The sequence below is a fragment of the Crinia signifera genome, chromosome 4 (genome assembly GCF_055691185.1).
Source record: "Crinia signifera chromosome 4, ASM5569118v1, whole genome shotgun sequence".
Classification (NCBI taxonomy): Eukaryota; Metazoa; Chordata; class Amphibia; order Anura; family Myobatrachidae; genus Crinia; species Crinia signifera.
In genome coordinates this window covers 25,413,183-25,435,257 of record NC_139220.1, presented here as the reverse complement: position 1 = coordinate 25,435,257, position 22,075 = coordinate 25,413,183, and the positions used below count along the sequence as shown (strand labels likewise).

The 22,075-nt window shown below is 46.9% G+C and overlaps 1 protein-coding gene across 1 annotated transcript; it reads right to left on the bottom strand.

Annotated features, from left to right (window-relative positions):
• Positions 1–6,800: 6,800 nt before the first annotated feature.
• On the bottom strand, positions 6,801–20,676 carry PPP2CA (protein phosphatase 2 catalytic subunit alpha). Its single transcript, XM_083181436.1, has 7 exons — positions 20,238–20,676; positions 12,061–12,270; positions 11,613–11,786; positions 10,248–10,337; positions 9,327–9,488; positions 8,727–8,845; positions 6,801–7,668 (listed from the first exon to the last, which is right to left on the bottom strand). The coding sequence occupies exons 1-7, from the start codon at positions 20,337–20,339 to the stop codon at positions 7,596–7,598; spliced, it is 930 nt and encodes a 309-aa protein (XP_083037562.1). The 5' UTR covers positions 20,340–20,676; the 3' UTR covers positions 6,801–7,595.
• Positions 20,677–22,075: the final 1,399 nt, after the last annotated feature.

The following is a 22,075-nucleotide window of genomic DNA, read 5'->3' as shown; positions in this document are numbered from 1 at the left end:
CGATACAAATAAATTTTTCAGGGATGTACACCTCTTCAAATTTGGCACTGAAATGATCAATGACCGGCCTGACTTTGAATAGCCGGTCAAAGGTGGGATCATCTCTGGGTGGGCACTGTGCATTATCGGTGTAATGTATAAATTTAAGAATTGTCTCAAATCGAGTCCGGGTCATGGCCATACGGTAAAATGGAGTACTGTACAGAACATCTGTACTCCAACTATGCCCATATGAAACACCAGACCCCAAAACGTCATCATCTCTACTGCATCTACAGGGGTCCACCTAGCAAATGATGACGTGGGGTTTTGAGCAATAAACTGCTGGGCATATAAATTAGTTTGGTCCACCATTAAATTTATAAAATCATCAGAGAAAAATAATTTGAAAAAGTCAATTTCTCTGAGACCTGTGGAATCAAATTGGATTCCTGGCATGGCCAAAAACTCAGGAACCTGGGGCTCAAAATTGTCTGGTGGTGGGGTCCATACGAGATCAATTGTTGGGGGGGGGGTCTCAGCTGCTCTACGGGGGCGTCTTTGAGGGGGTCCCTCATCACCAGAGGAGGAAGAGGAGCTTAAGACGAATCCTTCAAATTCCCCGCTTGCATCACTGGCTGTGTCAGAGTCAGAGGCAAGCATGGCATATGCCTCCTCCACTGAATACATTCTCCTGGATGACTGGGAGGACATTTGGGAGGACATTTGGGAGGACATTTGGGAGGACATTTGGGATGCCATTTTTATTTTTGTGTTACTGGTAGTGAAATGTTTCAACACGTGTATAGTGTAGGGGGGGGTACAAACTTTATTTCAACCCGGGGGGTATGTAGTGTCTAGTGTGTATGTAGTGCAGAAAAAAAAAAAATACTTTATACCAATAAAAAAAAAAAAAAAATGAAGGGGTTAAAAATAAAAAATTGAAGGGGTTAAAAAAAAAAAAAAAAAAAAAGGTCCTGCGCCAAAAATTGAGCACAGATGTTGGTCAGTAACGTCTGTCACTGAACAGCGCTCAAAGGCAACAGGAATTTGATCAAAAAAAAAAAAAAATAGATCAACCCTGTGCCGAAAAAGCTGATCAGTGATGTACGTCACTGATCAGCGCACAGTGGCCACAGGACACCCACAAAATCACAGTGTGTGTAAAAAAAAAATTAAAAAAAGACCCCACAGCACTCACAAAAAAAAAAAAAGGTGATCAGTGATGCGACACTGATTACCAGTGAGGTGCAGCAGGTGCACAACCTTTGGTGCAACTGACAGTGCAACTGACAGGTATATATAAAAAAAAAAAAAACCTCTGTACCCCCAAAAAAGTTGCTGATCACCTCAGATATAGTGATCAGCACAAAAGGCGGGGGCAGCAGACACAAAATTTAGCACTCTCTATCACTCTCTGTCACTATCTCTCTCTATCTCTCTATCTCTCACTATCTATCACTCTATGACACTGCAGCAGCAGCACTGACAGGTATATCTATATATAAAAAAAAAACCTGCGCCCCCAAAAAGTTGCTGATCAGTTAATTTATACTGATCAGCACAAAAGGAGGGGGCAGCAGTCAGTTATATAAAAAATATATAGCACAATCTGTCACTATCTCTCTCTATCTCTCTCTCTCTATCTCTCTCTATCTCTCTATAACTATCACACTGCAGCAGCACAAAATATAGCACTCTGTCACTAGGCCTCTCTATCTATCTCTCTCTCTCTATCTCTCTCTATCTCTCTCTCTCTATCTATAACTATATCACACTGCAGCAGCACAAAATATAGCACTCTCTGACACTATCTCTCTCTCTATCTCTCTCTATCTCTCTCTCTATCTCTCTCTATCTATCTCTCTATCTATCTCTCTATCTAGCTATTACACTGCAGCAGCACAATTTCACAGCACAGGAAGGCACAAGTAGCAACAGGATCCAGGAAGCATCCAGCACACTACAAGCACAGATCAAGCAGTGATCAAGCAGTGATGAAGCAGTGATCAGGTAAGTATGGAGCAAGGTTCTGGTCAGTATATGGCGGCAGGTGGGCACGGTGACCGCACTGCACGCTATTCCAGACCGGAATGGCGTCTGCAGTGCAGTCACCGTTAGTTTAAACCCCCCTCCATGGCTGTGATTGGTCCGTCGGTCCGACGGACCAATCACGGCCTTTGGGGGCGGGCGGGGTGAGGTGGGGTGACACCAGTGTCACCCTTACACCCCGCGGTGATTGGTGCTGTACTTTACAGCACCAATCACCTCCGATCCCGTGTCACCGGCGAACGTTATTCGCCGGTGACACAGGAAAACGCTGTGAATGGCTGTTCACACTGAACAGCCAATCACAGCGATCGCCGACGGGGGGGCGGCATCGCAGCCCCCCCTGGGCATGCACGGACATGTCTGCTGTCAGGGACAGCAGACATGTTGAAACTGTCACCGCGTCTATAGACGCGGTGACAGTTTAAATCCATGACGTACATTTACGCCATGTGTCGGGAAGTGCTTCCCGACCATGACGTAAATGTACGTCAAATGTCGGGAAGGGGTTAAGAGATGCGGTGTGAAAGGGGTTTTACCTGGCAGACCCGTTTTTGGAAACGTTTCCAAATACAGGGTCAAAGCCAGTTTTGCGGTCTGAAAGCAGCATTAGATGTGCTTTATTCTTAAACGTAACCGCCATGTTTGTTCAGCTGCTTAGTTTTGCCAGCCAGCCAAATAATATTTTTGCACTGTAAAATTGGGCAAAATTGTTTGTACAAGTGTATGTTACTAGGGTTAATACTGGAGGACCAAAAAAGGCCTAAATGACATATTCGCTGTTTATGGCAATTATTTCCGGTTTAAAAACAAATTACGAAACAAAAAAAAAAAAAGCAGATGCCAAAAACCAGGAGAAAAAAAAAATCAAAGCACAGAGGTTTCACGTAAATCTTTAATTATAACCCACAGTCCAGGAGGACTCATCATAACTGCTAAGTTTAGTCCAATCAGCACAAGTCCAGCAGCAAGGCTCTAATCTCGTGGTTCCCAAACTTGGTCCTCAAGGACCCCAATGACTCGTTTTCTAGGACACCTGTGGATTTTTAAACGTGACAGTTGGTGATGCACTGCTGGGTGACCTGTAAAATGTGAACTGTTGGGTGTCCTCTTGTCTATTACCAGCTGCTGCAATCAGTACTTCTGCACATCTGACTAGTTACCAGGAGACTGACCGAAACTTAAGGCCCCCATACATTAGGCCGACTTGTCCTAGGGACAAGTCGGACCCAATTTACCTGCGAGCCGCCCGGCAGCTCCCCGGGAGGCTCACATACAATTTGGCACTTGATGTGCCATTTTTACATGGGATAAATCGCATGCGATTTATCCCATGTAAAAAAAACCCCGGGGAGCTGCAGGGCGGTGAGCAGTAGTGGGGGCGGGCAGCGGCAGTAGTGGGGACGGGCAGCGGTGGTGGGGGCGGCCAGCGGCGGTAGTGGGGGCGGGCAGCGGCGGTGGGGGGGGGGGGGGGGGTCAGCGGCAGCGGGCGGCGTTTGCGGTGAGCGCAGTGTACTTACACATAGCAGCAGCGGCGGGGACGGGACGCGCAGTGGCGGCTATTATATTTTTAAAATACTTGTCAAATGACCAGCCGCTCTCTGATTGGCTGAGAGCTCTCCGGCCAATCAGAGAGCGGCCGGTCATTTGACAAGTATTTTAAAAATATAATAGCCGCCACTGCGCGTCCCGTCCCCGCCGCTGCTGCTATGTGTAAGTACACTGCGCTCACCGCACACGCCGCCCGTCCCCATCGCCGCTGGCCGCCCCCACCACCGCTGCCGCTGGCCGCCCCCACTACTCCCCCGGTGTCTGTATGCATATGCCTGTCAGGTGGCAGGCATATGCATACAGGGAGGTCGGACGTGATCGTATGTACAGACCGTCCGACCTCCCTGATCCGGTCCGATGCGCACGGGACCGCGGATCGGATCAAATGTCACATACCTACGATTTTGGGCCGATTTCATCCGATTATCGGCACAAAGTGCCGAAATCGGATGAAATCGTCCCAAAATCGCATAGTGTATGGGGGCCTTTACAGAACTAGCCTGACAGACTGACTAAGCTTTGTGGATTAAACATGCAATTGATCTGGTACTGCAACTTCAGAAAGCACACAAGCCTGTAGTAGGTGTATTTCTTACTTAAGATTTCCATACTCTACAGAAATAGGGTATATGAATTACTATGATGCAACATTTGCCAGAAACTACCCTCCTTTTTCACAGAATAAAGATTACATTTAGTAAAAAATATTCAAGGCTATTGAGGGAGTGGGAGATGGTTTTAAGGACACTGGTATTTCATTTTCCTTAACCTTATCATATGTGCATGCTGAGGGTGTGGTACAAGGGTCAGACAGTCATTAGCCCGACATCGGGATCCTAAGTGGCCGGACCCAGACAGCATGGTGAGCGCAACTAAGCCCCTACGCGAGCCACCTATTCTATTCTCCCTCTATGGGGGTCGTGGACCCCCACGAGGGAAAATAGCAGGTGGTCGTCGGGAACCCGGCTGTCCGTTTTGACAGTCGGGAACCTGACATCGGGTAAATGCCTGTCGGGATCCTGTCCGGCACCCCATGCTGAAGCTATGCCATTAAGCTACACATGCCACATACTCCAGAGCCAAGTCCATCATGTGATTACTTCCTTTTGTATGTGGAAACAGACCTTGGGATGATTAGAACCCCACACAGTTCAGTGTAAAAGGTGCCCATACACAGTGCAAGGTTGACGTGCAATGCGCACTCCCGCAGGCATCCCATCGCACAGCACATAAAGCCTGTGCAGCCCGTTCTTTAAAACTAGCTTCGGATCGCATGTGATTTCCATGCAAAGTGACCTAGTACAAAACGCACGGAAAGATTGTACCCTGTACGGGCACTTTTGGTCCAAGGCAGAACACAGTATGATGGAGCTGGTATAATGTCTTGAATCATGATACATTTGTAACATGAAGTCCCCCATTTCGATGGAGAATCTGAGACCATGGTGACTGCTCGCTAGTTTTGAGAAGAGCCAATGAACATTTCCATTATAAGGAGGCTTAGCATACGATCCCTTTAAACCGGCACACATGACTTTTACTGGTACTGAAGTTTAACCCATTGAGTGCCAAAAATTCTGCTAAACGGCCAGCATCTCTCACATTTGTTCTATAAATTCAAATAAAAAAATGTGAAATTCACTTTGCACTTAAAGGGTGAGAATGTGGGATGCAGGCTTACAGTTAAGGAGCCACCCACCCTGTGAGGTGTCCCGAATTACAGAGATTGGAGGCAGAACTACCATTGGTGCAGCAGGTGCATTGCACTGGGGCCCCTGAGGACTAAGGGCCCTACCGCTGTGTGGTATGTTGTGAACTTGAGTTGAAGGGGAGGAGCCTAAATGATATTCTTGCACCTGGGCCAACCACTCAAGTTCCACCTAATTGTTTACTCCAGTTTCTGAATGTAGTTTCTGGCAAATGAAAACGGGCGATGAAAAGCCAACTGTTCATTTACCACCCAGCCAGGAATAGACATGTGCAGAACTTGGTGTTGCCACCTGTTGGGGATTCCTCCAGACAGGGCAGAAGTCACCAGTCTGCCTTATCCTCTATAGGTGGTGTCTGGAAACTTCCCAGCAGGGGTCAGTACCAGCGACCTCAATGTCAGTGCATCACTGGCTAGCACTCTGCATACAGCCAACCCAGCCACATCCTCTTATCACTACCGATCAAATCAGAGCCCAGCAGATAGGCAGGTAACCTGCTGCAGGACCTCCCTGATGTGAATATCATAATTCATTGACATATCTGCTGTACACGTGAGCAAAGCCCTGAGCAATATACAAGTACCCAGCCCTATACTACAACATGAAGATAGAGACACCACCAGGGGTATCCAGATTGGTCCTAGAGATCTACCAAGCTGGTGCACAGGTGTAGTCATTACTAACTGTCACATTCCCCAGATCACCTAGCTGGTGCACAGCTGTAGTCATTACTAACTGTCACATTTCACAGATCCCCTAGCTGGTGCACAGCTGTAGTCGCCATTAGTCATTTTCAAACCTTCCGCATTCATTCCTACTATAGACCTAAAGGTTGCCTGAGACATAAGACTGTTAGGTAGATGGTGAAGATTGGCCACTCATGGACTACACCAGTGTTAGCCAACTGCAGTCCTCAAGAGCTACCAACAGTTCACATTTTCCAGACAACCTAGCTGCTGCACAGGTGCACTCATTACTCACTAACACATTTTAAAAGATCCACAGGTGGAGCTAGTTACTTCTGTGAGGAGATCTGGAAACAGTAACTGTTGGCAGTTCGAGGACTGGAGTTGGCTACACCAGGACTACACAATTTACAATAGAAGCAATATCTTTCCATAAAGAGGAAAGTGACAACCCTTCCACTTAACCTTTCATGTTATTTATTACTAGTTATTTATATAGCGCACACATTCCACAGCGCTTTAAAGAGAATATTGAACATTCATATCAGTCCCTGCCCCAGTGGAGCTTACAATCTATATTCCCTACCACATGTACATGCTCTCACAGACATTCTAGGGTTCATTTTTTTGCTGAGAGCCAATTAACCTACCAGGATATTTTTGGATTGTGGGAGGAAACCGGAGTACCCGGAGGAAACCCACGCAAATGACTAAGTACTTAGAAATCTGAACATTAACAAGATTATAGTACTTCACTGAAACCACCAGAAACCAATTATTGGCCTTTTTCACATATTAACCTCACAAATTAGAATTCACACTGATAACTTCTTCATTCACAAGTTTATTATGAAAAAAAAAAAAAAAAAAAAGCGCTGCATCGGACAGCAACCTTTACAGAAAACATTCTGGTCAAAACTAACTTTAAACAATGAATAGTGACAGAGGCAGAAATAACGAATCCTAAAGAAAACAAAAACTGGGCATACGTGGAAAAAAAAAATGAATAAAAATTAAGTTAATCTGTTTGTCCCTGAAAAAAAAAAAAACATCGGAAGTCAAAGAGGCAATGCAGGCCTTAGTAATTATTCTTTAAAAAGGTCCTTTAATCTCTTCACAATGACTGAGGAGGCCGCGAAGGGTGGCAGGCCTCGCAAGGAGCTAATACAGGGTGTCCGGACTGTGTCTATCCTTACTCTACAATCATGCTGAGTACAGCTATCGCTAAATGGAAAGTTAATTTGTAATCACGAGGTGTTAATGTTTACTTCTTATGGGTATTTTTTTAAGCAGTCTCTGAGAAAGCAGAAAGTAACTATGGGTAGTGCTATGCCAGGAGACTGGGATTTTTTTTCTTTCTCTTTGATAAACAATGTCACTTCAACATGCAATGAATGAGAGAGAGGGGGGGGGGGGGGGGGGAGGGAGTGTCTTTTCTAATGTGGTCACGGGCTGTTGAGACGAGAGGCTTTGCTTTTGTATATGGCACATCTTTTGGTCCATTGGAGAACAGTACAAGTGTGTGACGAATGCTCTCTCCTGACTGAAGTTGCGGCTTCTCTTCTCGGCTCCCAGGTCAAAATCCTGTTTGTGGCAATACTGTACAAGTGTAAAACTCTGTTTAGAGGAAGTAATCTGGGGTGCGGCGGGTGACGTGTGGCTCTCCTCTACGCGGTGCTGGGTCAAACTGCAAACTGAAAAAAATGAAATGTGTACATTAGTATCGACAGGAAAGAAACAGATTTCCCTCCATTGATGGCACAGAAAAATTTTGCACCCACTAGAAAAATGTAAAGTCACACCTCCAGGCTGTGATGGCATGCGGGCCATTCACTGAAAAAACAGGGATGACCTACCATAACAAAAAGGGTGACCATCGTCGGCCACTCAATGTTTTGGCATTGATGGTAGCCCCCGATAGTGGGCACACCAATAGCCATCTCTAGTGCAGTGTTTTTAAGGTTAATTGCCACTAACAGTCCTTAAAACATGTCTGATAACCCATTAATGCCCCTCTGCTTTGCCAATAATTAAACTGGCCTACAAGATATAATAGTACCAGTATCTCGCCATTTGAGGGCTATGCAGTTATCAAGTTCACCTACTGTATCATACTTAAACGGTGCATGAAGTGTCCAGCCAATGAGAACAGTCTATATAGCTCTTGTCCTGTCCCAGGGGATTGGCGGCTGAGGCCAGCAACATTACATGGACATGCCTCTATTTAACAGGTGTGTATATAGGCAGGTACAGCGATGGGTACATAAGTGAGCAGAGGTCCTGATCTTAGATGTGGGGATCTTACAGGTGTATAATGAACTGTTACGTACATAGTACCTGAGCAAAAGGGAAATCATGACAGGGGCATCTGGGAGTCCAATGGAAATGCTGATCGCTAAAATTAAGGTAGCCAGAAAAGGAGTGGAGGCACCCTAGTACCTTTATAAATATAAACACTATGTAAGCACTACAAGAATTAGTAATGAACTGCCAGATGTATGGTGTAACGGACAATACCACCAACAAGTATCAGAACTGTCACACAAGATGGCTGTCTCATCTTGTTTCCACAAAAGACTTCAATGCTGTCACCCTTCAATGCGGTCGTTAATGGCAGTATTGATTATGTGAGTGCCAATATTTCACCCTGTCGGGAAATATTGGCACAGACTGAATAACCACCTTAATCTCAGGAGCTGTGTGTATAAGCCTAGACCATATTTAACTTCTATAAAACGGCTTTCATACTTACAAGGAATATTTCAGAGTATCATCAAGTTCCATAATTGCAGCCTGATTACCGCAGCGGTAACAATAGTTTGGAGCACTAAAAATTGTGACTACATTCCTGTCGTGGCACCAGTTGTATCCCTGAAACACAAAGATACACCGCCATTAATAACACAACAAACCTTCAGTTTTACCAGATATACAATCAGATCAATAATGGGAGCTCCCCAAACTCTGACCGTAATTAATGAGTGCTATTAGTCTTAATGTATCAAAGTAGAACAAGCATCAGCTACACAATAAAGGTCCATACACAATGGGCGACTATGCCCAGCATGTATGGACAGCGATGAGGTCAATCATTGCTGCGGGGAAAGCCGCTCAGTGCATACACACTGAGCGGCTTTCCCTCTGCCCGGGGGGGGGGGGCTATGCAGAGCTACGCAAAGCCGTCCTCAATGCCGCTCATCTGCTGGCATAACCAGATGAGCGGCTTTCTCAGCGGGAGCGCGCAGCAGCGCTCACCGCCGGGCCATACACACTGGGCGGCTTTGAACTGAAAGCCGCTCAAACAGGCTGTTTCGCCCAGTGTGTTAAGACTTGAATCAAATGAAAGACTTACCTCCATCACCAACTGATGGGCCCTAGAAACCAAGGTAAGGCCATTGGCATGGTTGAAAGTTTCAGAGATGTCTTGTCCAAATGTGTAACCAGCACCTCTAGGAGAAATACCCCAGCCACCACGGTCGTCAGGGTCAGACCACAGCAAGTCGCACATAGGACCCTGGAACAAGAACATAAAAAGTTAAGTTTGGAAAGAATTGTGCTCCAAAGCCTCACAGCATCATGTGCCACGTAACTGTGGCTGCCATGGCAGCCAATAATACCACATACTTACTGCATTAATGGATGCCTGAAGAAACAAACCGAGGACAACCAGGTCTAAAACCAAGAGTAAAACTTTTTGGGGCAGATAAACTATGCCAATCGCTAGGGCAGAGATGGACATTAGTAGTCAGACTAGTTAACACTTCACTCCCGTTTATAGATCTATAAATCTATCCAAGGCAAAGGTTAAAAACAGGCTATAAAGTCTGCATTTGTAAATGGGCCGTTTGCCATTTAAATACTTTGTGCCCAGGCATTCTTTCACGACCGTCTCGTGTCAGACTGGCTTATCAATTAATGTCAAACTTTTTTTATTAAGTTGTCGCTGCAGCTTAATTATGAAAGATACCAAAGCAACGGATCTAGAATGAGAATACTTATGCCAGAGTTGGCTACAGCAGACAACCTGTTCTCTCATAAGGAAAACCATTATTTTTACATTGCACCGTGGTTTACAGTCTGCTACCCCCAAAACGCCATGTGGTTCTGACTACTAGCCAGAATTATACAGCTAGCAAACAGCTTAACAGAAGTTACACTGAACATTTCACTTCTGCAATTCAACTGTAAACGAATGGACTGTACAGCGTACTCGGCAGTCGCATCCTATATCCCTAATGAGCCTATGGACTAAGCATGCAGGCTCCCACGTTACCTCATGAGGAACTTCTTGTAGACGATCAAGTGCCCGGATATGATCCAGTGTATCTATTGAAGGTGACAATCCGCCATGTAAACAGAATATCTGTTGGGTGTGAAGAGAAAATATATATAACAGATTAGAAGCACAATAGAGAGAAAAAATGCATTGTCACTGTTAACAGGGAACTGCCAGTATCCTATTTACAATTAAAGCCACTTTATATGCAAGTTACAACTGAACAATTAACAGCTACATTGGTACAGAGAGAACTTGTCCTGCAGTTAACCTAGAGGTAGCACAGCTTGTGTAATATCCTACTAGGAACTTGCAGAAATTAACATACAACTGAGAGCCTGCTATTATAACTCACCAATAATAAATGCCTTACGGCACAGTGCAGGGTGGCTGATGTACTGATCACATGACCATGCACAGCCAATGAACCAAACGGCTGCTTGATGTCACAGGATATTAGCACAATGTTCCTGCCAGTACTTGGAAAGAGCTCACTATAGGACAATAATCATAGCTGTCCTAGGTGACTAATGTTAGGCCTGCAATAAGGGTGATGGCAGATTCTGTGCAGTTGGATGTGCCTTCAGCCAATCCATGGTTGCACAACAATAAGTACCAGGAAACCGCTTGTCTGATGGACCAGCACAGCTACAATTATAGCCAAGTAGTGACAAGATCCTGCCACTAAAGCTCCAACACTTATACCAGGCATGTCCAAACTATGGCCCTCAGCTGTTGTGAAACTACAAGTCCCATCATGCCTTGCCACAGATGGTAGATGCTAAATTGTAGTGGGCTAAAGGACCTTCCACACCCAGGGGGAGGAGCAAGGGCGGGGGGCTTGCTCCTTCACTATCCATGCCACCACTGGTTGCCTTTAGTAAGCAGGTGGCGAGCGTCCGTTTGGGACCCTTCTTCCGACCTTGCTCCTCCTCTCTCCACCCCCTATCCTCCCCTGTAACGTCAGGAGGTCCTTTAGCCCACTACAATTTAGACCTAACCATTAGAGAATGCTAAAACTATGGCAAGGCATGCTGGGATGTGTAGTTTAACAGCCGGAGGGGCCAGCCTGACTTATACAGATCAGAGAGTTAGGGTAAATCACCATACACACAACATGAAATCACAATCAAGTTCAGAAGGGCCCTTCTGAAGATTTCAACCCCGTCTGCACATGTAGATCAAGCCGACAATATAGTCAGTAACTCCATACACTGGGGGGAACTGATGACTTCACTGAATAATATTGTTAAGATATAGTTTAGTGTGTATGCGCGGTATCGTTTGCCCACCGAGAGTCAAGTCCATTGGCCAGAATTCCGCACTCAATAGTAAAACACAGTAACACGTGTAGAACCATACCTGTCCATCCACTAAGGCAGTTAACGGAAGGTAATCAAAAAGGTCTGTGAAGTATTTCCATACATTTGCGTTGCCGTACTTTCGCAAACATTCATCGTAAAAACCATATACTTGTGTAATTTGCCGGCTTTCGTGATTGCCTCTTAGAATGGTGATACGTTCCCGATAACGCACCTACGAGAAGAGTTGCAAATAGTTAATGGATTAAATACGGCAAACAAAAGCAACAAAGCTATAAGGGCTGATTTAGCCTATGCAAAGTTTTAAAAGTAGGTATGGACAATAAAAGGTGCTCAAGCCAATCCGCCCCCAACTGCCATTATTCCAACACACCAGACATTGGGCTGGAGCACCACTTGTCATACGCAGGGCTAATCAGCCACAGGAAATTATTGTGGCTAATCGAATTGCCCCCATAGAAGGGGAAGCGGCCGTAGGCGATTCTTACCTTCAGTGCTACTAGTAGTGTTACAGTTTCTACGGAGTAATAACCTCTGTCCACATAATCTCCCATGAATAAATAGTTTGTATCTGGCGATTTGCCTCCGATTCTGAACAATTCCATGAGGTCGTGAAACTGCCCATGCACGTCTCCGCACACTGTGACCGGACATCGCACTTCTTGGACGTTTGATTCTTTTGTCAAGATTTCTTTTGCCTGCAAGGACATTATCTAGTGGTTAATGCCAAATTATGTAAGATGGTCACAACAGTTTTATGCAAGTGCTTTACTCATTTTATTATTAAAGCTGCAAAGCGCATTCTAGTCTACTTGTAACTACATACACACAAATACAACTTAGCGTTTATACTAGGAAGTATGACCTTCATCGTACATTGGAAATTCTTCAACTCAAACAGGATTTACAGGTCAGATGTTCTAGTAGTGACTGGTATATTTACCAATAAAGTATGGAGACTAGGTGAACTGCACAGGCATGCAAGTAATGCAGTCAGCATCCAAATCACAGCTTAGGGCCAGTCAATCAAAGTTTACAGTACGAGGGAAAGTACTGTAACCCCAAACTTTTACGCTCTGAGCTAGACAATTGCAAACCCTTTCACTTGTGCGGTAAATCTGCCGCTTAGGCTTATACGCCCTCAGAATCAGTACCCGGTGCTATGGGCTCATGTCTTTGTTGCACCTGCGATAATGACAGAAGGGCCATCTTAACACAGATTTCGGTACTTGTGTATTTTGGCGGCGCTCATCGCATACCATACGGCATGCGTTGGTATGCGATATCGCGCGATATTGTACAATGCCATACAATTTTAAAATTGCATGACTTTGTATATGGCATACGATGCGATTAAACATTGTATAAGCACCCTAATGGGTGCTTACAATGTTAAATGCACCCCCACGCCACCCCCCCACTATAAACGTGAACCCGAAGCGTAGGGGGCGCAGCGAGCTCGCGAGGGGCGGCGGTAAGCGTCCTCCGACCTTTTCATACCCCCACTATCCACGTCGGCGTGGAGTTGAGAATAGAAAGTGTGGCGAACGCAGCGAGCCCGAAGTGTGGCGAGCGCAGCGAGCCCCGCGAGGGGACGCGGATACCTGTGAAGCCTGCGAGGGGACTCCAATACCTGTGAAGGTATCCGCTGCGCTCGCCACGCTTCGGGCTCGGTGGCTCGCTGCGCTCGCCACACTTTCTATTCTCAACTCCACACCGACGTGGATAGTGGGGGTATGAAAAGGCCGGAGGACGCGTACCGCTGCGCTCACCACGCTTCGGGTTCACGTTTATAGTGGGGGGGTGGCGTGGGTGTGCATTTAACATTGTAAGCACCCATTAGGGTGCTTATACAATCTTTCATCGCACAGAGGGCATAAATCGCGTCGCATCGCATGCCATCGGGCGCATGGCATGCAATGCGATTAAAACATCGCACGATGAAGATCGGGGCGCCGCCAAAAAACACAAGTACCCAGATTTCTGTTGGAGTCTCTCAGGAGGATGGGACCACAAATCCACAGCAATGGTGCCCATACACATATGCGATCGGATGCAATATCGCAATGTGATGTCCCATTGCATCTTGCAGTGCCTAAGTGTGGTATTACCAGCACTTCTAGTCGCATGCCATCGGTGATGCCACATCAGGAGCTAAAAGAGGGCTGGCGTGGAGTGCTGTGAGGGAGCGCTGGCAGGGCTCAGCGACAAAATTGAAAACTATTTAACACTGTGCGGCCCCCCCAAAGGGCCATCCAGTGTTTTAAATTATTTTTTTTCAAATTCTGCTGCCACCAGCGCTCCTTCAAAGTGCTGTGCTCCACCCCTGCCAGTGTTCCCCTTCCCCCCAAACCCGCTAGCACTCTGGCTCCCGCTACCCAAACTCACCACCTGCGATACGGCCACGGATCCCATTGCAAACAATTTGTAACCACATGCGATCGCTCATACAATTTGATATATGTGCAGCATGTAGTATTTTTCCATGTGACAGGCGTGCCCGCACATAGCGTCGGCGGAGCCATTCAAGGTGCATACAATCCTTCGATTTATTGCACGGATGCGGTCGAAAGCAAAGGATTGTATGCAATATCGCCCTAGTGTATGGGCAGCATAAGTGCAGCCTGCTGTCACATTGCGGAGGCATTAATTGAATAGCCCCAGACAGCAAAGTGTGGGGGTTGGACTGAAGGGGGAGGGATAAGGTTGCTAGAAGGGGCAGGGGGAGGGTAAGTTTACTTAAATAACCAGTTGGGATTCCCTTCTTTGGGATGTCAGCACGGACTGCTGGTCAGGCATATATATCAGACTGATAAAGCCAAAATAACTTAAGGCAGCAGATCATAGACGCTTCATATATTCATTAGAAAAAAACCTCATTAGAATTGAGATAAGAGTTGTGGACACAAATATATAGACAAACCTAAATATCCCTGGGGCAAAAAAAAAACTTTCAACCTGCCTAAGGCCTGTACACACTGGGAGATTCCCGCTGCCGCACACGCTCTGCAGCAGATGAAGGAGGTCATTACCGACCCAGCTGTCGTGTACAATATATACTGAGCAATAAAATGAAGGATACTGCTAGTTTGTTCGGGGCTTTAGAATCATATAGCTTTAAAATGTTGCAACACTGTATAACAGCTACCTTTAATATGTGCATCGGCGCTAACACTAAAATCTTATTTTAATTAAGCTTGAGGTGGCATCGAACCATGCAATGACAGTAGGTGACCATGCTGATGCCAGTGATTTCAGTGGGTGACCGGGCTGCTGCCAGTGATTACAGTGGGTGCACATGTATTACACAGTGGGTGAGCAGGTTGCTGCCAGTGATTACAGTGGGTGGGCATTCATTACAGTGGGTGACCAGGCTGCTGCTATTGATTTCAGTAGGTAGGTATGAATTACAGTGGGTGAACAGGCTGCTGCCAGTGATTTCAGTAGGTGGGCATGTATTAGTGGGTGATCAGGCTTCTGCCAGTGATTACAGTGGGTGACCCGGCTGCTGCCAGTGATTACAGTGGGTGGGCATGGATTACACAGTGGGTGATCAGGCTGCTGCCAGTGATTTTAGTAGGTGGGTATGGATTAGTGGGTGATCAGGCTGCTGCCAGTGATTACAGTGGGTGAGCGGGCTGCTGCCAGCTCAGTCAGGGAGGAGGGCATGGTTATACTGCGGCCAGGCAGCACCATGGTAACAGTGTACACAGTGGATAGTACAGCATGTACAGACCGGTTGTCAGGGCCAACAAACACCTCCGGCTCACACGCACAGCACGGATGACGCGCGCATCACGTGACTCCGGCATTCCTGAGGAGGGGCAGGGGAGGGGAGAGCAGCAGCCGCCATCTTAGGAGCGGTGATCGCCGCCGCCATGAGCCGGGCACGTCGTGTGCACACGGCGCTATTACCGGGGGGAGGCTGCCGTCCGCTCCAAACCCCTCAGCCGGGATGACCCGAACCGTCCATGTGACCAGGAGACAGGCCGCCACTGAGCTGGGTCTGTATCCGGGGAGCAGTTCCCGGTGCCTCCGCCGCAGCCCGTCACACCGAGCGCATCTCGCCGCACATGTACTGGGAGTGCAGCTGCTGCAGGGCGGCTCCCCCGGATCTGTGCCCGGGTACAGGGCCTAGAGGCGCACACCGCCGTGCCACCCGCTATTACACACAGGACGGGGGCTGCCCAAACACTGCCCTCAGGGAACCCCAACAGTCCAGGCTTTAGGGATATCCCGGCTAATACATAGGTAGCATAAACAGGCATGGATAGCCTTGAAACCTGGAGTGTTGGGTGCCGTGAGAACCACTGAGATATCCATCTATGTATAAACACCTTATATCTCTATACAGATATAGATGGAGATACATACACAGGGCAGGTACTCATCTATATACAGGTCAACACAGGTACACACATACCAATGCTACAGGTACATACTCGCCTATAGTACAACAGTTGTCCTGTGTACATCCATATATACATAAATTACCTGTAATATTCACGGTGTATCTACAACACCATGTATATAATATGCTTGAAAGCAGCCTGTACACATTAAAGGCCCATAAACACTAGGTGATTTTTAGCTAAAAGTATTGATTACCAGTTATATTTAAACACTCACATCAGTCCCTGCCCCAGTGGAGCTTACAATCTATATTCCCTACCACATGTACACGCACACAGACATTCTAGGGTTAATTTTGTTAGGAGCCAAATAACCTACCAGTATATTTTTGGATTGTGGGAGGAAACCCATGCAAGTACGGGGAGAATATACAAACTCAGTTAGGGCCATGGTGGGAATCAAACCCATGACCTCAGCGCTGTGAGGCAGTAATGCTAACCACTACACCGTCCATACTGCCCCAAAAACGTAGGCAACTTTTCCCGTTTTGAGCTCAAAATCACCTAGTGTATGGGCACATCAGCGCTCCGGCATTATGGCTGCCCGTCGGCTGGTATTGCAGGCCGAATGAACCACTGTCCATAGTCTCATACTATGGAAGGTGGTTCACTCCCCCCGTGACAAACGATGGTCCGTGTGAAATTCACTCAGTTTATGCATAGGGATTTATCGGCCTGCGATTTTCAGAACATCGTACATGAGCAAAAAAGCTCCACAGACTAACATTCGGGACATTTAATTCCAACTGTCGAGTGACTGATCTAATAAAAAAGGAATGGGATTTCAAATGTCGGAAAGCTCCTAGATTGAATACCCCTAAATCTCCAACTCACCGCCTGCTAGCCTGACCCATACAACGGGATACATACTACATCCGGCAGTCATGATGCAGATTGTCAAAATACCTACCACCTACCCGGTCATCCCGACAGAGAATTACTACAGGGTCTGTTTGTAAACTAACCCTGTAGTCCAGCATACTAATCCCTTTTTACATTCCAGCACCAGTGTTTTTATGGCAGTCGGGATGCACCCGAACACAAGGATGCGGACTAGATCCCCTTACAACACAACTTAAGCCCCATATACACACACATGGCGATATTGTTAACAATGACACTCAGAAGCCCCCATCACAATATTGTGATAACAGTGTGGACTTTCAATATAGTAAACGATGCGTTCTCCCTCGTACTATAAATAATTGGTCTTCCAAACATACAGGTCAATTTGGCAGCATAGCCATGTGACCGGCATGCTTAGCGGCCCTGGTGACATTACTGAACAATATCGGCGGACTGTATCATTCAGTGTGTACGGACAACACTTAACTATTGGACACGGCTCTCCTCTGCTACAGTATGGGGCTTTACATTGGTTATATACAAACACAGATCACCGCAGTCAGACATACACTATTCTGTTAGAGAGATATATACATAATCAGGCTTGCAAATCCATGAATTTGGAGGTAGAGGGTATTAAATGAGCTACACTCAGTTATGCTAGTGCCAACATTGCAGGACTTTCCTTGCATCGCTAAAAGGCACGAAAAATGTAGCACTGACAGCAGTCAACATTCTCACTGGGAAAGGGCTGGTCATGTGATGCCAACTATGGTAATGGGCATCACAGGTTTTCCTACTCACCTACATGGGGTGAAAACCTTGTAGGTAGACAGGTGATATTAGCCATACTGCAACAAGTGTCATCTAGCTGGCTGAATGAAACTCACAAACATGGCCCAACAGGCTCCTATACATAAATACACACACAGCCTGGCAGATTCCTATATATACACCCACACCATGTATACACAGGATGACATGCCTATATACACACATTTAACACCATATATACAAAGCCAGGCAGATTCCGGTCTCAACCAATTTGCATCTATCCAAGTTATTCAATTGTTGCTCTGATCAGATGCCATTTAGCATTTAACACAGCTGACAGCTCCAGGTTTATCCACATAAAGCGCATTACCCATCTAATTACTCATTTGGTGCCCAATCTACACATGTGACTTTCTTCACCCCCAAAGGTAGTGAGATGAAATGTGCGTGTTGCAGCTAAAGGGCGTCTGATCGGAGCAACAGTTTAATATCTCCAATAGACAAACATTTGTTTATTTAGCGAACAGGGAGTGCGCACTACAAATGAATTGGCCCAATGTGTATGTGGCCTGGTTGAGTCCTATATAAACACAACGCATATGGACAGATGCCTATAAACACAACCCCTTGTGTGCATGGCCTAGCAGCTCCACATATGCAGATGCAACACACGTACGCGGCCTGGCAGCTGCCCATATACTCATACCCCATGTGTACGCCACCTGCCCATATACACTCATGACTTCCTATCTACGCCACCTGGTGGATGACCATAGACACTCCTGACCACATGCATAGACTGCCTGACATGTCCATAGCCACTCATGACCCCATATGTGCGCAGCCTGGTTAAAACCCATACACAACTCATGACTCCATATGTACACTGCTTGGTTGATATCCATAACCACTCATGACCCCATATGTACGAGGCCTGGTGGATGCCCATAGACACTAATGACATGCATATGCCACCAGACCAATGCCCATATACACTCATGACCCCGTGCGTATGAGGCCTGGTTGGATACATGGCCTGGTTGATGCCAATATCCACTCATGACACCATATATACATGGCCTGGTTGATGCCAATATCCACTCATGACACCATATATACATGGCCTGGTTGATGCCAATATCCACTCATGACACCATACATACACGGCCTGGTTGATGCCAATATCCACTCATGACACCATACATACATGGCCTGGTTAATGCCAATATCCACTCATGACACCATACATACATGGCCTGGTTAATGCCAATATCCACTCATGACACCATACATACATGGCCTGGTTGATGCCAATATCCACTCATGACACCATACATACATGGCCTGGTTGATGCCAATATCCACTCATGACACCATACATACATGGCCTGGTTGATGCCAATATCCACTCATGACACCATACATACATGGCCTGGTTGATGCCAATATCCACTCATGACACCATACATACATGGCCTGGTTGATGCCAATATCCACTCATGACACCATACATACATGGCCTGGTTGATGCCAATATCCACTCATGACACCATACATACATGGCCTGGTTGATGCCAATATCCACTCATGACACCATACATGGCCTGGTTGATGCCAATATCCACTCATGACACCATACATACATGGCTTGGTTGATGCCAATATCCACTCATGACACCATATATACATGGCCTGGTTCATACTCATACTCTCATGACACCATATATACATGGCCTGGTTGATGCCAATATCCACTCATGACACCATACATACATGGCCTGGTTGATGCCAATATCCACTCATGACACCATACATACATGGCCTGGTTGATGCCAATATCCACTCATGACACCATACATACATGGCTTGGTTGATACCCATATCCACTCATGACACCATATATACATGGCCTGTTTCATACTCATATACTCTCATGACACCATATATACATGGCCTGGTTGATGCCAATATCCACTCATGACACCATACATACATGGCCTGGTTGATACCCAAATCCAATCATGACACCATATATACATGGCCTGGTTCATATTCATATACTCTCATGACACCATACATACACGGCCTGGTTCATACCCATATACTCTCATGACACCATACATACATGGCCTGGTTCATACCATATACACTCATGACCATACATACATGGCCTGGCAGATTCCCATATGAACACAAACGACACTGTGTACGCGGCCCACTGGATGCGTATATAGAAGACATGACATACACATCTATGGACATCTATGTGTGATACATACAGGAGATGCAAATATGTATGTAATATCAAGGAGCAAAAAGCAATATATACACGTTGTATATAGGATATATTGAATAGACCGAACATGTATGAAATATGCTATATATATTACACATTCACTATGAGATATATGAGATAATGTGATGCACAAACAGAATATGCAGTATGAGCTACAGCATAGCTAGTGCATGTGACATAGTAGGCATATAATATGTATGAGGTGTGTAATACATGTATATATGATGAGTATGTGGCTTGCAGTAGGAGCTACATGGAGATCTGCATGAGGCGTACGGGATATATAAGTATCTATGGGATGTGTATGTGACCTACAGCAGGGGATACACACACCCACCTTCTCGCACAGGGTCTTGACCTGGCTCTCGGTCAGCTGCTTGCACTCATTCAGCTGCTCGATCCACTGATCCAGCTCCTTGGTGAAGGGCTTCTCGTCCATGCTGAGGGCCGGCCGAGGGGGACAGAGCAGGGGACGCAGAGGCCGCACTCGCTGCTGTCACTGGAGGGGGGGTGGGGGGGGGGGAGGAGGCGGACTGATCACGCCGGCTAGCGGAGCACCCCGAGTTCACACCGGCCTTGCGGGATCCCCTAGCAACGCCGGAAACCAGATCCGGTAATCAGACAAAACCTGCGGGGAAATCACCACACGACCCGTTACCGGCTGCTGTTGCTGGTTGTGGTGGCGGCGGCAGTTCCTTCAGAGCGCCGGCCTGGTGCCTCCTCCCTGCCTCTCCTATGCTGTGTAATGGCCGCCGTGACGTCACCCACCCCTCCTTTATCACCCACGCCGCCTCCCTGCGCCCCGGCTCCAACGTCACTTCCTGGCACCGCCCCCCGGAAACCCGCCCTCTGCCCTCACCTTTCATTTATTGTCTGCCAGCACGTAGCGAGGGTGTGGTGGTGCGACGTCACCGCGTAGACCCCTCCCCCCTAGCTACAGCGACCGTGCTGCTGCAGTGTGTGTGCTGCTGGGGATGAGGTCATCATTGTATACTATTACTCGGTGATCCTGGGGCAATGCCCGGGAGGGCTCTGTACCAATCACACTGGTGTAAGGTGGAGGACACCTGCAGCATGTGACTGGCTGCTCTGTAGCTCTGCGCTTATGCACAATAGACTAGTACTAACTATGGTTATGCCAACTAGATCGTATTATCTGTTATTTATATGGCACCACAGGGGGGAGGGGGTAAAACTGGCAACAAGAAACACAGGGGTACAATCACCCATGACAGTAAGCAGGGGTGTGCCAGTGGGGCGCTGTATGATGCCCTGACTGTTGAGATTCAGACGGTCGTTTCTCCGATATCGGAATCCCGACTTAAATGGGCTATTTTGCCTAGTGGGGCTTTACTACCCCCATAGAGGGATAATAGAGGTGGCGAAAGCAGCAAGCCTGCAAGGTGCATGAATGCACTCATCCCACTGTCTGGTTTATGACAGTTGGGATTCCGATGTTGGAGAAAAAAACGTCGGAATCCCGACAGTTGGAAACTAATCAGAATCACTTTATTGGCCAGGTATACTCTCGTATACTAGGATTTTTTTGTGGATACAGTGCAGCTTCAAGCATGGTACAAGAGGGATAACAGGACATACATACATTGCATCAGTTGCGCATACAAATGACAATTCACATGTTATGATTTGCAAGGTTAGATAGAGCAGTAAGGTGCCACTGTAGCCGCCAAGCGGCCCTTTGCTCCCAGTACTGTGGCACCATTTCAAATGTAAAGTCCTAATAATGTTTTCATAGTATACATATGAATGACCAACCGTCAGTATACTGATGCCGGCATCCCATAGAAGGGAATCCGGACTAGAGTCAGGTAAATATACTTCCCTGCCCCACAACCCTAACCCTCTCTTCCCACAGCCTCACCCTAACCCTCCCACTAGTGCATAACCCTAACCACTGTGCAGCCTAACCACCCTTCTAAGTGCCTAACCTCCCCACTGCCTACCCGCCCCAGCCTAACCCTAACCTTACCCTAAGTCCCCGACTAGTGCCTAAATCCCGCCCCCCCCCATGCTGACTTCATCCCCCAATGGATTCGGCATGAAAAGCCGGCGGTCGGGATCCCGGCGTTCAAAATCCCGACACCGGAATCCCGAACGCCGGAATCCTGACAAGGGGGGGACGTGGCTCGCCCCCCCTTGCGGGCTCGCTGCGCT